This window comes from Trachinotus anak, unplaced genomic scaffold, assembly GCF_046630095.1.
Source record: "Trachinotus anak isolate AG129_WGS33_773 ecotype Australia unplaced genomic scaffold, CSIRO_AGI_Tana_v1 ptg000015l, whole genome shotgun sequence".
NCBI lineage: Eukaryota > Metazoa > Chordata > Actinopteri > Carangiformes > Carangidae > Trachinotus > Trachinotus anak.
Genome location: NW_027273866.1, coordinates 4,817,213 through 4,832,104, shown reverse-complemented (window position 1 = coordinate 4,832,104; position 14,892 = coordinate 4,817,213). Strand labels below are relative to the sequence as shown.

The following is a 14,892-nucleotide window of genomic DNA, read 5'->3' as shown; positions in this document are numbered from 1 at the left end:
TGTTATGGAACTTAACTACAGTAAGTAATGAATGTGACAAATAAAGCTGGGGATGCTCAGGCTGAACCAGTAATGCTCTGCTTAACTTCACAGAGTGGGATGTGTGCATCAGAAATATGATGAGAGAAGGATACGAAAACATCATTGAGAGTGAGAGTGTTGGAGAGACAGAGCTAAACAGAGAGAGAGAGAGAGAGAGAGAGAGAGAGAGAGAGAGAGAGAGAGAGAGAGAGAGAGAGAGAGAGAGAGAGAGAGAGAGAGAGAGAGAGAGAGAGAGAAGAAAATGCTGTAGAGTAAAACTGATTTTTCTAAAACTTTCCCAACTCCAATGTGTTTCTGAGTCAAAGGCAGCAAGTTAAAGCCTCCTCTGATTATTAAGAACTTTCTTTAGAACCTGGAGCACATTGCTCAAGAGACCCCAGCAGACAAATCTGATAACTAAATCCTTAAGCTATGCGGTGGCTGGCAGCATTAGTGCCAAATCAAGAGCTGCTTTAAGAGCAAAGATAGAAAAGGACACTCATGATTCCTCCCAATATAAGCCAAATCTTCAAATCACATTCTTTGGGCTTGTTCACTTGCCTCTTCGTTCTTTTCCATTTTAGTGTGGTTTCTACACACACAAACACACCCGCGCGCACACACACACACACCCTAAAAGGGCCTAGCCTCCACTGACTTTTGAAGGGCCAAGATGTTAACATCAGTTAAGGGCCGGATATGTGTGTGCGTGCATGTGTGTGTAACTATCAAGTGTGCCTGTGGCGGCTGAGTGGCGAATCTCACTGTCCACTTAAAGGTCAGCGGTGACCCTCTTGCAACCCTGCACTGCTATTTATAATCACCACCCAAATCCCCCCCCCCCCCCCCCCCCCCCTTCCAGCAGTTCTAGCACAAAGAGGCGGCAGAGCTGGAGAGAGATCAACGATAATGCTCAACACCAGAGAAATACCAAAGTATCGGGCAGATGTCTGCTTCTCCGCCCTCTACTTCTTTCCTCCCATCTCAGTGTCACATTTAAATGTTAATCAAAAACTTGTTGTCACTGACGGATGACTCGATGACTAAAGAGCAGAGGCCAGTCAGAGGTGTAGCTGAGGCTTTTATTACATTTGAAATGATTCTTTACGGCTTGCACAGAAAAGGGAACAGAGCAGTTCTCTTGTTTCAGACCAATTAGTCTAATCCTTCAACCTCGGCTTACAGGCAGAAATGAAAAGGGCTTTAAGGATTTTCTAACAAAGAATGCTGCATGACGTTCTTTCCATCCTCACGTGGATAGCCTCCACACACACAAATGAACAGACACGTATACACAATCAAAATCACACACGCGTGCTCTCTCTCACACACACACACACACACACACACACACACACACACACACACACACACACACACACACACACACACACACACACACACACACCCTCCTGTGTCACCTGTACACAGTGGCTGCCTTTTTTTTTTTTTTTAAACATTTTGAGCAGCTCAGTGGGGGTTGAGTGTTGGTGGAGCTGGCTGAGGCTGATTCATGCCTGAGTCACCACCGCCAAACACCTGAGGGGTGGAATGACAATGCAGGCCGGACCCACACGCACCCACACACACACACACACACACACACACACACACACACACACACTAAACTGGAATCAGCAGAGGACCAGTTTCAGTAATGTACACAGCCATGTGGGACCCAGGGCGACATGTGCATGAATTTGTATGCGTCCAGCACCTGGACTATCTCACTTGGAGCAGCAGCATCACCTGAGGCTGTGAATACACCTGAGACATGAATACACCAATGGCAAATTCGTCTAGCAGTAATCCTGCTGGTATCTGGTCTGATCCTCTACAGTATTCACACATTTTGATTCCTTTACCTCATTTTACCTCCTGAGATTGGACTGTCTTCTCTCTTTCTCTTTGTGCCCTTTCTTATCTTTTTCCACCCCTCTCCCTTTTCCATCTTTATCTCACGCCTACCATACATTCTTTTTTGACTCTGTCTGTTATTCATCTACTTGTCAGTCAGGTAGTCTATCAGCACACTGTTGTGTAGACTCAATGCTGGTGTCCTATCAGTGACGGAGCCAGAACTCTATTGAGACATAGGTGGCTTCACACCAACCTTTACAAATTCACACATGTTTTTGGGTCTCTTGGCAAATGGCAGTGCAATGAGCTATCGAATTACCAGTTTTTACTCGGTCTTTCACTAGAAAACCTCCCCAAGGGATTTAGTACAGGGACAATGGGGTCCCTAAGAGGACACAGAGAGAGAAAAACTATTTTTGAGCATTTGCAGCGCACACAGATTACAGAAAGTGTCACAAACTCGATGAGAATTCACATGAACAATAGGCCGCGTGGCAAAGAATAAAGACTTTTCATTTGAGCACAGGAAAAGTTCAAAAGTATTTATCATAAGAGAAGAATAGAATCTCGCCTTTTTTTTTGCGGGCAGATATTTAAGAGCTTATTAAAGGATTCCACATAAAGGGAATCACCCGCATGAGCTTTGGAACGCGCTTTTATCCCGGCACATAATTGCAACCAAATTACAATAATTGTGCCAATTAAAGTAATCCTGAATGAAGAGAGTGTCATCTTAATGTTTCAGTACTTGGGATAAGAGTCTCTCTAATTAAGACTGAATTGCCTGGCTACATATTCATTCAGAGTGCGATTAGCGCTAAAAAAAAAAAAAAAAAAAAAAAAAAAGTTTTAAAGTGTCCAAGAAGTGCCTGGCTCTAGTCACGTCTCTGAAAGTGGGATTGTTTGGTGGATGAATGCAGGATCAGGCCAACAAAACAGAGACAAAACAGAGGGGAAGAAACGATGAAGAGAAGAAAGGAAGAAGTTGACTCTTCACAAACTGTGACATAAAGAGCAAAAGCATAAAGTGCAGCGAGATTTGGAAATTGATTCACATGCAAATACAGGCAAACACAGCGACAGTGCAATTAACAGCACTTCTAAACACTACTACTTTACCTTACAACAATTTCGCTGCTGTGTTCTGCTTCCTGCTCTGTGTGAATGCGTGTGTGTGTGTATATGTGTTTGTTGAACGCAGCCTGCATCTCAGGGTCTGATTAATTACACTGATTCTCAGAGGAGTTGGGGGTGACATATGTTCATGCACTGGTGTGAGAGCTAGGTGTGTGTGTGTGAAAATGCGTGTATATGTAAGTGTGTGTTGGATGTGTATCACATTCTCCAGTTGTATGTGTGATTTGAGGTGTGTGCATACATATGTTCAATCTCAAATACTTGTAGTGGCAAATAGTGTTTGTATGTATGCTTGTTTTAGTTACAACATGCATGCGTTTTTCCACTAATCTGTGTGTGTGTGTGTGTGTGTGTGTGTGTGTGTGTGTGTGTGTGTGTGTGTAAGTGCATGGCATGCAATAGTTTGTGTGTATGTGAATGTATGGGTTTGTGTAATGAACAGAAGATTCAGGTGCAGCGCCAAAAACACACTCCTGAGTGCGGTGGGGGCATCCTGGCACAGACAGGGCACCAGATGTCAGAGCAGTGCAGGAACCTGCTCGGTGGACCAGTGACACTTTTTTTTTTTTTTTCTAGAGCTGAAAACAGGATCTGGGCATCCAGGAATAAACTCTCGGAGGGGCTGACTACACCCGCCCCCATACATCATTAGGTCCAAATATGTTAACCCCTCAACCGCAAACACAGAACTATTTCACTTTCAAACTAATCACCACAGAGAAAAAAAACACTCGTCATTTGAGACACAGACTGACACTGTTACAGAATGCTACAAACTGCACAAACATTTTACAGTCCTCTAAGTAAGAGCTGACTGATCATGTCCCCTGATCTTGTATTCACTTGTACTTCTGTGCTAGTCTGTGATGCATTGTCAGAGCTTACTCTCCTATAGTGTGTCTTGTAAAACACATCACTAGGGCTGCAACCAACAAATATTTTCATTATAGATTAATCTATCGATTATTCTTATTCTATAATATGTCAGAGAATAGAAGGCAATAACCATTGCAGTTTGAGCAGAATGAATGTTAACATGTTCAAAAGTCCAAAAGCCAAAGATATTATCAAAGAAAACGAAGAAAAACTGCATATTTTTTTACATTTGAGTAGCTGGAGCCACTCACATCTTGAAAACAAAAAGAAATAGCAGATCATTATTTTTGCCTAATGGTCAAGGCCATGTCTCTATATTACAAAGCAAGATTAGTTTCAGTTTGTTCAAATTTGATTCATTTGTCCGTTGTTAATTGTCTGTTGGTTGTTTTCTTTTTGGTGGGTTAGTTATATCTCTGATTAACTTGCATCATATCGACTGGTGTACCATTACTATTGCATGAGCACCTCCTGGAAACATTTATGTGTATATAAAGAGTGCATATAAAAGTGAGTGAGTGTATATAAAACACAAGATTAATATATATATATACATTGTTGTTAATTCTCAACTAGCTAATAAAGGCTGATCATAAAAAAACTAAAGCACATTTGTGCAATAAGGTGCAACAAAATCTAATCAGATCCTCCTCTTGGAAGGGGATATCTGCAATTTAAATAGGGAACTTTGTTTGTTATTGAATTTAAAAGATGCAGGCCCCAAGGAAGACTACCAACCATTTTATAAAAGATAATGAGAATCCAAATAAAGAATGAAAATGGTAAAGGTCAATAGATGTTCAAAAACATAGTTAAGGTCACAACAATAGCCATGTGTCCAACAGGAGTGTCCTTGAACAAGATCCAGAAGCTGTACTTGCTCCCTTACTTGAAGTCACTAGAAGAGCTTCCACATAATGGCTGAATGTAATGTAATGACTCTAAACAGCATCAAGGAAATAAACATACGAAAGCCCATTAACAGTCTTTGGAAATGGCACGGCTGCTTTAAAGCAATAACCATGAAGCAGGAGGGAGTTAGGTTAGCTCGAGTCATTAAGTCTCTATTGGCAGCTAAAACAAGGAACAACTGACTCCTGAGAGAGACAACACTGAGAGGGAAGAAATGATATAGCTGAAAATGATAGTCACAAGGCTGAATAATCCAAATTCAATTTGCCAGTGATCAAAAACAAAAATACAGCATTTGAAACATTGATTTGGGGTTGTTAATCAATATAAGGGTTAGTCCAAAACACTTCCTGTTTTGTTTTCTGTTCAGTTTCTGTCAGTGCGTCAGGCAGGCCACGATGCTGGCTAACTGCTTGAGCTGTAATTTGTTTTCCCTACAGAACTAACAGAACATTTTAGCTATGCTCTGTGAGTGTGAGCTTTTTTTGTTTGAGCCAGTATCTCGTACAGACAGTGCCATCTTTGTTACACAGTGCTTTTCCCCTGCTACCTTGCATTAGTCTGGGCAGCTCCCGGTCTTACTATAATGATAGAAATCGCTGAGGTTATTAACTGATTACACATTCTCCATCAGATTAGGAGGGCTGTACTGGCCCGCTCCCGCTGCAGGAATTAGTGCTACATATTTCTCTTCACGCCGTGTCCTACAATGACACCTCACAGCCCTTTATGGACGCCTGTTATTGCCAGGCAAGTTGCTAAAAACAGCTTTTAGCCGTTTTGAGAGCGTGTGTGTTTGTGTGAGATATGAGGGAAGGTGGGTGACTGTTTCTATTTTTTTCTCCCTCTTCTAGGAGTTCAGGTACATGCCTCAGAGAATGGCTGTCACCTTCTACACTGAGAGGTACTCTGTTATTCACACAATATTTCCACGTGGTTCAGTAATTTAGTTTTCATTTGACAGGCTAGGTAAGGCATACAATTTAGACTGAGAACATCCTCTCACTGAATTAAAGGAACCTCAGGCAAGTATCAAACCTGTATTTTATTTTTACTGATGGAGATGGAAATAGAAAACATCTTTTGTACTTACTACAGTTGTATAGTCTATCCATAGAATGATTTATAATGTGTAATGTTTTCCAGATCCTCTGTGTACTGTGTTGTAGAAAGCCTCACAAAGAGGAGAGAAGAGGAAGAGCGTGCTGCTTTGTGACTGAGATGCAGGGCGACAGTTGACCTATAAGGGGCTGACTCACCCCCACGTTCACTTCACCACTAATATATTCACTTAGTAACGCTCAGGGGATGTGCAGTTCTGCTGTGAAAAAAATGGCTGAGCACAACAAGTCGTACACACATATGCACGCTAAAACACAAAGACACGCATGAGGTCTGAACCATGATGGTCACGTGGTAACAGAATTACTGTAACAGCTATTAGCTTATTATAACATACAGGAAACGGTCGACTGGTTGAATCTACAATATATTTGATATGTGTGCCTGTGTGCACACGTGCTGTACATGTGCGCATTCATATACACTGCTGAAAAAGGGAAAAGAGAATTAGCTATCACTCTCTCAAACAGACAGTTGGGAGAAGGGGCCTGAGGTTCCAAGAAGCCAGTCAAGTGCGCTCAGAGAAAAAGACAAAAAAACTCATCCAGAGCGAAAAAGCGACCTAAAGAGCCTCAGATCATTATAAGAAAGAGGAAGAAAAGAGCAAGCAGAGAGACAGAAAAAGATACACAGACAGAGGCCAGAGCCTTATCAGTGGAAGATTAGCGCAAGAGATAAGGCCTCCAGGCAAGGCGTTGTGTTTAGCCTGTTTGAGGCTTCCTGTCATCATCATTAAGGCCGCTTCTCCGACAGCCACCGTGGAAAACAGAGCAGCCATTTGGAAAGACACCCAATGAGGAGGGAGATAAAGAAAGACAGGACCGTTGGTCAAAAGCAAGATGATTGCTATATTAGGTCTAATGAGCAGTGTAAGCACAATATCAGGCTGTGGTAAAGGCACTTGAATCCAGGCCTAGTGTAAAATCATATCTGCCAGCTTTATGTTCCACAATAATGATGGTAAAAGTATGGACACTTTCTCTTGGGTGTCCACTATATTTAAACAATGTAGAGATAGATACACAACGAGGATGTGTGGTCACAAAAGTTTTTCCACTTCAGCTAACAATTGCAAAAGGCAGAGAACACGATACCCCACGCTCCTCAAACTATACACGTCACATGTAACACTTAACTGCTATATAACGAAATGGAAGGTAATGTTTATTGTCCTTTGAAAACCAAACAGCTAATGAGGCAGCGGTTTGCATTGGAAATGGGGGAGGGAGAGTTGTCTGCTGAATCTAGCTGGCTGACTGGCTGACAGTAACCGTCTGTGACACTTTCCTGCCGCAGGAGTCGTGGGCGCTAGTGTATTGTGACAGAGTGCAACCTTTAAAGGCCAGCGACTGATACACAACAGCACCAAAACCCAGCAATTCAGCCTGTGTCGGCCTCCTCCTCTTTGCTGCGGTGAGCGCGCTGAAAAGCCTCTGTGACCACACACATACAAAGGCATAAACACTCTGTATACTGTATACACAGAGAGACAGACAGACAAGGCTTTTCCTTTACTGCTCAAATAAAGACATCTGACCTTCAGTTGTCTCGTGTCCAGTTTTTAAGAAATCTGTCTTGAATTTGGAGAAGTTATAATACACTCTTCATTTGACTGGTGCATAATGATCAGTTACAAACTCTGTCTGTCAGTTGCCAATCAGTGTGGCACTCACAGGCTGTGGCATAGCTGTGCACTTATGTAGCCCACATGGAAAAGAAAAGGAAAAGAAAATCCTCTACTGCCACCTGTTGGTCAGGGTTACTTACATCTTATTTACAAATTATATATTTCACAGGTAAAAAAAACAAATATGATTCTTTATTGATACCGACACTGAAATTGTGTTCTGGTTTGTGGATCTCATCAGGGAGGATTTAGTGTTGTACTGACAGAAGCTGGGTTATTCGGCTGAATTCCTCTAACTTAGTTTCCATTAAGATAATTTTATCTTGTGTTAAAAACAGTCTCAGTTGGCCACGGCTGTGGCCCTAGTAAGACAGCGAGGAAGGTAGGAACAACAAAAGAAATATACAGAGGTGTATTGAAGAAACCTGTACATTTTGTAGATCAGATAGGTAACTAAAGGGGTTATCTTATATGTGTGTGTGTGTGTGTGTGTGTGTGTGTGTGTGTGTGTGTGTGTGTGTGTGTACCTCTCATAGATGGTCTTGAGAGCAACCTGGTCAGACACTCCGTCAGTCTCTTCCAGAAACAGGATGATCCATGACGTCCTGTAAGGCCACTCCTCTGTCAGGTTGATCCACGATGCCAGTCGATCCCAGTTGAAGATGATTTGATTGGCTCTCAACAGACGACCTGTCAACAATGATGCAGAGGATTCATGGCCTTCAAAGTCACTGGTCTACTCTTAATCCTGAGAACACAAACAGCTGAGAATTGTGCATCCTCCTTAACCGTCACTGTCAATTAATAATTAGTAAAGTGGGCTCTGTAACTACAAAGTCTTCAGTTTGAATCATCAAGAAATGTCACAGAGATGATTTTATGCATTCTGATATTATTGTTACATCACCTGCACATCCAGCAACCATCCGATTAACTGTATGTACAGGATGTTTGATATCTGTAACATATTATGGTTCACACCTCAGCTATGGAGGCTTGTTGTCTCAACTTTTCCACACTCTGTCCCACTCTCTGTCATGTCATTATATTTTTCATTAAAATGCACTGCCTCTGCAGCCACATGATAGCCCCGACTGATTTAGGAATAAATACCATCAGAACTGTCCTCCTTCAAATTCACAAATATTTTCCACAACAGCCGACTTAAGTTGAAAAGCAAAGCATTAAGAAATGGTGTATCATCCTATCGCCTAAATAATGACACGTTAAATTAAAGCTAAACAACTTTAATGTTGCTGTAAAAACAACATTTTATTTGTTACTGTGATGAGATGAGGGTGAAGCCAAAGTGGTTCATTCCTTACCTGTGATAGAAACGATATTGAGCAGCCTCCTCATGGTCTGCGGGCTGATGTCACTAAACCAGTCTTCGGTCACCAGCAGCTTGGTAAGGTCAAATGACATCTGTCTGGTGATGGTCCTTTGCATCTGGCGACGTCGGTATGTGTCCTTGATGGGCAGCAGGGTGCACAACAACAAACAGAAAGTCTAGTTAGCATAAGACTGTAAATATATGTTTGGATCCACTGAGTTTCTTTTTTTATTTGTTGTTTAGTAATTTTGGTGTGACGCTTAATAATCATATCAAAATTTTGAAAAATGATAATTGCTTTATTTATATTATTTTATACAAGAAATCCTGTTATAGTGTCAAAAGTGGCATTGCAGCAAGAAAGGGAAATCAGGAACTGTCTTAAAGCTGCAGTTTTCAAACCAATATAGTCACAGGAGGCATTTAACAGAAACATACTCTACAGGGAAGCCTTAAAATTAGATCCCTAATGAGAAACTGAAATTACAAGTCAAATAATACTAAAACACTTCTCCTGACCCTAGCAGAAGTTTTAGATCTTCTCTGTTTTCACTGTTGTAAGCTGTGCATCATGAGACAGGAGAGCAGCCGTTTCAGGGTGAACATGTGATCTCAGGTCAAGTCATTGTAAAAACCTTATGTTTGAATGAACTGGGGAATAAAAGAATGGATCCTATGTGGTCCACGTATACATTTCTGGGTTTGTTTTATCCTCATTCGTTAAGATAACCCAGCAAAGGTCTGCACTTAAAGTAAGTGAAATGTTGTGAGAGAAACCAATCAAAACCTATTTTTTCTCACACTCTCAGCTCCTTCCATATCATCTCCTCATGAGCCAAACATATAATTCCCTGTGACTGCAAATAAAAATCAAAGAGCCACTGTCCAAAGCTAAACAGTCATGACACACAGGCGAGCTATTGACACAGATATACCGGAGAACATCTGTGATGATATCAGACAGCTGCCATGGTCATGAGCCAAGGCGAGGCTTTTGGTTGACTTTGAAGTCGTAATGCCAGTCTCATGACCTCTTTCTCAGAGAGATGAAACATATGGCCACCACTCAGTCAGGCCTGAAAAGGTCTATCATACAGACAGCCCTGCGTGGCTGGACTGTGCAATATGTATTGATTTTTACTGCAGTTCTACAGCTTATTGGTCCACTTAGATGTTTTTGTATTTCAAGTTCAATCACTCAGTTAACAAAATGGCTATACTTTTACACTGAATGCTGAGTACCAGGTAATAATTATTTTACTTATAAAGAGGATTTGTTCAATTCCAATACAATGAATATGATGGTAAGATGGATGGAGATGGAAATGTGATGGTAGAGATACTCATGATGTCATCCACAACTTAAGAAGCCAAATGATAATGGAGAGCCACTAACTGATTTTCTCCTCCTGCCCTCATTTTAATCTCCACTTGTGGAAAGAGGACCCTCCTGCCAAGAGCTAGCTAGTGGCAGAGGGCAAATAAAAAGAGCATGCCACCCCGTAATGAAAGGCCCAACACCAATAATTGACGGTACTAGATAAACCCGAGGTACAAACAAATGTCAAACAAACAAACAAGAGAGGGAGGTGGGAAGGAAGGGGGGTAGTGGGAAGGTCTCGCAGGGGGGAGGAAAGCATCAGCGACAGCAGCAGAGTCACTTAGCCTCCTGCCAGCAGACCTGGTGCCAGTGTTTTGTCACAGGGACCCACTGCTGCTAGGCCTTGTCATTAGGCTGTGGCAACGCAGCAGGAAGGATAAACAGCCATTACATCAATTACACCAGGAACCTTGGCCGCACACCGAGCACCTCTCTCTTTTCGTCTGTGTGCGTCTCCTTCTGTCCTCTGGCCTCTGAGATCCCTGCCAACACTGCGCATGTACTGAACACCACTCAGGAAGGAGGCTGAGAGGAGAGAGCATTGAGGGTTTCTAAGGCAGTATCGCTAACCCATCCCTCACTCTGTGTTTTCTTTTGAAGGTGTTGTAGTCAAACTGAATTTTAATTTTGTTTGATTAATGTGAGGACATCAAACATTCATTTTCAGTTTTATGATATTTCCAGATGAACATGAGTGTTGTGGGAATAAGTATGGTGGAAAAACAAATTCATTTTACCTCATATAAACAAAACATCTGTCTCCATTTTAATTTTGTATCAAAAGCTTCTCTCCAATTTATTATTATTACTACCTTTTTTGTTTTGGTTGGTGGAGTATGAACTGTGTCTATTTAGGGAGGTAATTAGAATATACAGTACTTGATATATTGGTCTTAGTACATCTAATTTTGACTCACTATAGTCCTACTACTGGACTTGTATTTCATGTATTGCCTGCCTATTATCATTATTATTATTATTATCATTCTTCTTCCTACAACTCATATTGCCACCACCATCTCAGCGGGGGCACGTTTCTTTGAATTTCCTCTCCCAAGGTCTTTTGTTAATGTGCCACGGTTTGTCCTTGTCTTCTTAAGTTAGAGAGCTTGGTGGGGTCAGGAACCCGTGATGTGAGGCTATGAACCCCAACAAAACATTGCACGGCCTATGCAAATAAACTTGACTTGAATTGCTGTTACCCTGCGGTTGAGGGCATTCTTGCTGCCAAACTTGGCCTGGTCTTGGCCCAAGCTGTTCTGAGACATCTTCCTCTCCATGTCTTCATGCCATCCTGGAGAGAGGAAGTGGAGGAGACAAAAAAATGACTGCTGACCAGTCCTTGTGAATGATCACCATAAATTAGATGTCTATTCAGATAGAAGTATAGCTTCTGACTATGTCAATCCATGGACCAAAACTTGCAAATCTCCATATACATGTGCAGTATATGTTAAAATGTATTGTATATTAGCCATTGTCCTTTACCTTCAACAGGCAACGCCTCTCCGTTGGCGGGGGCTGCCATGCAAAGCTTTTTGGCCGTACTGAGACCTCTGCTGTTGAGGAACACTGGCAGGTGGACAATGTTCCTCATGTAGTCATGGCCATTGATGTTGGAGTCTCTAAGCACACTATTGAGGTTTTGGTTGATAGCTTTTATGATAATATGGGGATCGCTGGCAAATATGGAGATAAAAGGGCCTTTGGAGAAGAGTACCCTCACCTGGAATGAAAAAGAGACCATAAGTTTGTGTGTAAAGGACATCTTTCTTTATGTTTTTTGATATTCCATAAAATATGTTTTTCTTACTATGCTATCAGCCTGTGGCACTACAACTTCAGTTCAGACATGTGAAAAAAGTTTTTAGCACAGCAGAACTCTTTGTGGAGTATCTACTACTTTAATGCCAAAATGGGTGGTTTACAATCTAATCAATTGACAACATGATAACTAGAGTCAACAGTCAGCTGTAGTACTGGGAGAGCTGACTGAATGCAGCACATGGTTTTGGGGATTTCCACTCTGCTAACTAAGGGACATTGTCCAAGTGTCACAGGACTTTGCTTTGGCTAAATGCATACATGGTTTGTTAACCTCAGGCTCGCTCCACAGGATGCAACCTACATCCATACAGCTGCTGTCAGCACCATCAACTAAGGCGACATCACATGATGTCTGCATCTTTAATACAGACATGTCTGGTAGAAATGCAGACTAAAGGAAAAAAAATAGATTTGATTTTGTAATTTGTGTAACCTACAAAATGGGTTTCAGAGTGTGTTTGATCTCCGAACAGAAGATGGTTTCAGAGTGACTGGGAGGTGCTTGCAAAGATTAGAAGATTACATTAGCACACAGGAGGTTGCCATCTTCTCTGGGATTACTTCACCGAATAATAACATTTGGCTAAAGGAAATTCTATTACAACAGCTGGGAAGAGGAATCTAAACATGGAGGTGAGCTAAGGCAGCTGGGAACACCAGGGTGGCTGCACTGCAACAGAGATGTGTGGGCTCTGTGTGCACAGGTGAAAAGATCCACTGCAGGTTAAGGCCATATGGCAGCTGCTTTACAACAGTCTGTGTCATGGTTATAAATTACTAGAGAACATTTTCTTTGTTTTATTTTATCTTGTTATCAGTCAAGAAGAAGCTGCACTCATCATCTATGTGCCCACACACACAATCACGTGCAAACACACACCGTATCCAGCATTTGCAGAACTTTGTCCTGTTCACAGGCATCCAGCCCATCGATGATGACGGCCATACGCGTCTGGTTCTGTGTGAAACCATCAATAGTTTTGGCCATTTTTGACATTAGTTCCACCTCGTGCTTCAGAACCTGATGATGGATATAAGGAAAAAAGATAATTTGCTCAAAACAATTAAATTGTTAATGTTTATGTGAGAAAGGAAATTGACTGGATTAGGAATTACAACTTCATAACTTCATGAACAGATGAATTGCCCCTTGAGCCACGACAAGAGGATGTCATAGGATTTCCATTCATCCTTGATTAAGCCCAATGAAGTGCATTAGTCTACCTTCATAAATCCTTCACTCTTGAGTTTGTGCAAGTCGTTGGCAGCACTGTGCAGGCGTTTCCTCTGAGAGTTGAGGACAGAATCGGCCACTTGCCACCAGGTCCTACAGTTGAGCAGCAAAGCCAGGCCCACCACGCTGGCCATAGCTATCAGCACTGCATTCACTGTCAAGTTCTCCGGGTCCACCTGGAAAATAAATTGATACTATTAACTGGGGTATTCAGTGACCTAGTGGTTAGAAGGCATACTATTTTAACACAGGGCCCCCCGTTCATTGATCTAACCCACCTTAAAGATGGCCAACAGGGCCATACCAGTGATCAGGCAGCCTAATGTCAAGGCAAACAGCACGAAGGAGGGAACACAACATGTTTTCTTCCACTTTTTACCTGGGGTATGACAGAAATGTAGATGGTCATGTTAGGGAAATTCACTCAGGATAAAACATTAGGAAAATATTTTTTTTCTACCATTTTCCGCACAGATTAGAATTACCATTATCTGGTAATGTAGGATGTAGTTAACAGTAGGAAAACACTGGCCAAGTGGTTAGTTTTAAGCACTGGTTATACTTACAAAAACTTCATTATCCTGAAAAGAGCCCCATTCCCAAAAATCTAATTTTGCACTAATGCAAGTAAATACTAGTATAAGAAACCTAATTACGGGAACTGGTTTACTGTGCTATTAAACAAGGTTACATTTATCTTCATCTTTTCCATTTGGGTTTCACTGTCTACACAAACTGCCAAGCAACTACTTACAGTATTATGCTGATATCACCTCAAAATCACTATCAACTGTTTCACTTTGTCAGTAGTTGGATAATAATTATGTAAGATGGTGGTTGTGAACATTGGATTCTTTTCAATCTCAATAACAGATGGTGCCTGTGTGTGTGCAGACTGAAAGGTCAGTACATGACTGACATCTAAAACCAAAGAGAGTGACGTCACCTTGGATCTCATCATTCTTGAAAACCCTGAAGAGCCTTGTGGCCATGAAGCCAAACTCCCTTTCACATGCATCTGAGAGTGTGGCAATCATCTCAGCCATGGAGGTCTCCCCTCCAACACTGGACAGACGATTATAATCCGTGAACAAGAACCTGTGTGATGTGTTGAGAGGGAGATGTGGGAAGCTTATTATTTGTCAACAACAAATGTGTACAAATGTTTATGTTTTTTGTCTTGGAGCTGGGAGACTGATATTTTAATATCAATATCAATATAAATCAATATAATAATAATAAAAAAAACAGAGTAAGACTTTTGCTGTGTCATCTGTCACCTGACAGGCAGGGCCCGGGTAGTCTGCTCAGGAAGTTCAGGGGGGTTGACAAACATCAGTTTGAGCAGCAGCTCCAGGTAGCCGACCTGGCGTGCCAGGCGGGTGCTGATGACCCACGCCCAGTTCCAGCTTTCCCTCTCACGTCGGCTTCCAAAGTATACCAACACTGGAGACAGAGGAAGTGGTTGTCAACTCAGAATTTTTTTTATTTTTAATTAAAAAAAAAAAATAGATTCTTAAATGTCATTCAGTTCTCTTCTTTTAGAAGTCAACAACAATGTG

At 41.7% G+C, this 14,892-nt stretch overlaps 1 protein-coding gene across 4 annotated transcripts in view; it reads right to left on the bottom strand.

Annotated features, from left to right (window-relative positions):
• Positions 1 to 14,892, bottom strand: part of kidins220a (kinase D-interacting substrate 220a) — a 45,142-nt gene that overhangs the window by 17,155 nt on the left and 13,095 nt on the right. For all 4 annotated transcript variants that reach the window (XM_071497689.1, XM_071497692.1, XM_071497688.1 and 1 more), the window contains exons 15-23: positions 14,611 to 14,776; positions 14,277 to 14,428; positions 13,609 to 13,709; positions 13,321 to 13,506; positions 12,977 to 13,117; positions 11,758 to 11,995; positions 11,472 to 11,563; positions 8,881 to 9,025; positions 8,083 to 8,245 (exon numbers count right to left, since the gene is read on the bottom strand). In XM_071497689.1, coding sequence (XP_071353790.1) covers positions 8,083 to 8,245; positions 8,881 to 9,025; positions 11,472 to 11,563; positions 11,758 to 11,995; positions 12,977 to 13,117; positions 13,321 to 13,506; positions 13,609 to 13,709; positions 14,277 to 14,428; positions 14,611 to 14,776 — 1,384 coding nt within the window. The remainder of the gene's footprint in view (positions 1 to 8,082; positions 8,246 to 8,880; positions 9,026 to 11,471; positions 11,564 to 11,757; positions 11,996 to 12,976; positions 13,118 to 13,320; positions 13,507 to 13,608; positions 13,710 to 14,276; positions 14,429 to 14,610; positions 14,777 to 14,892) is intronic.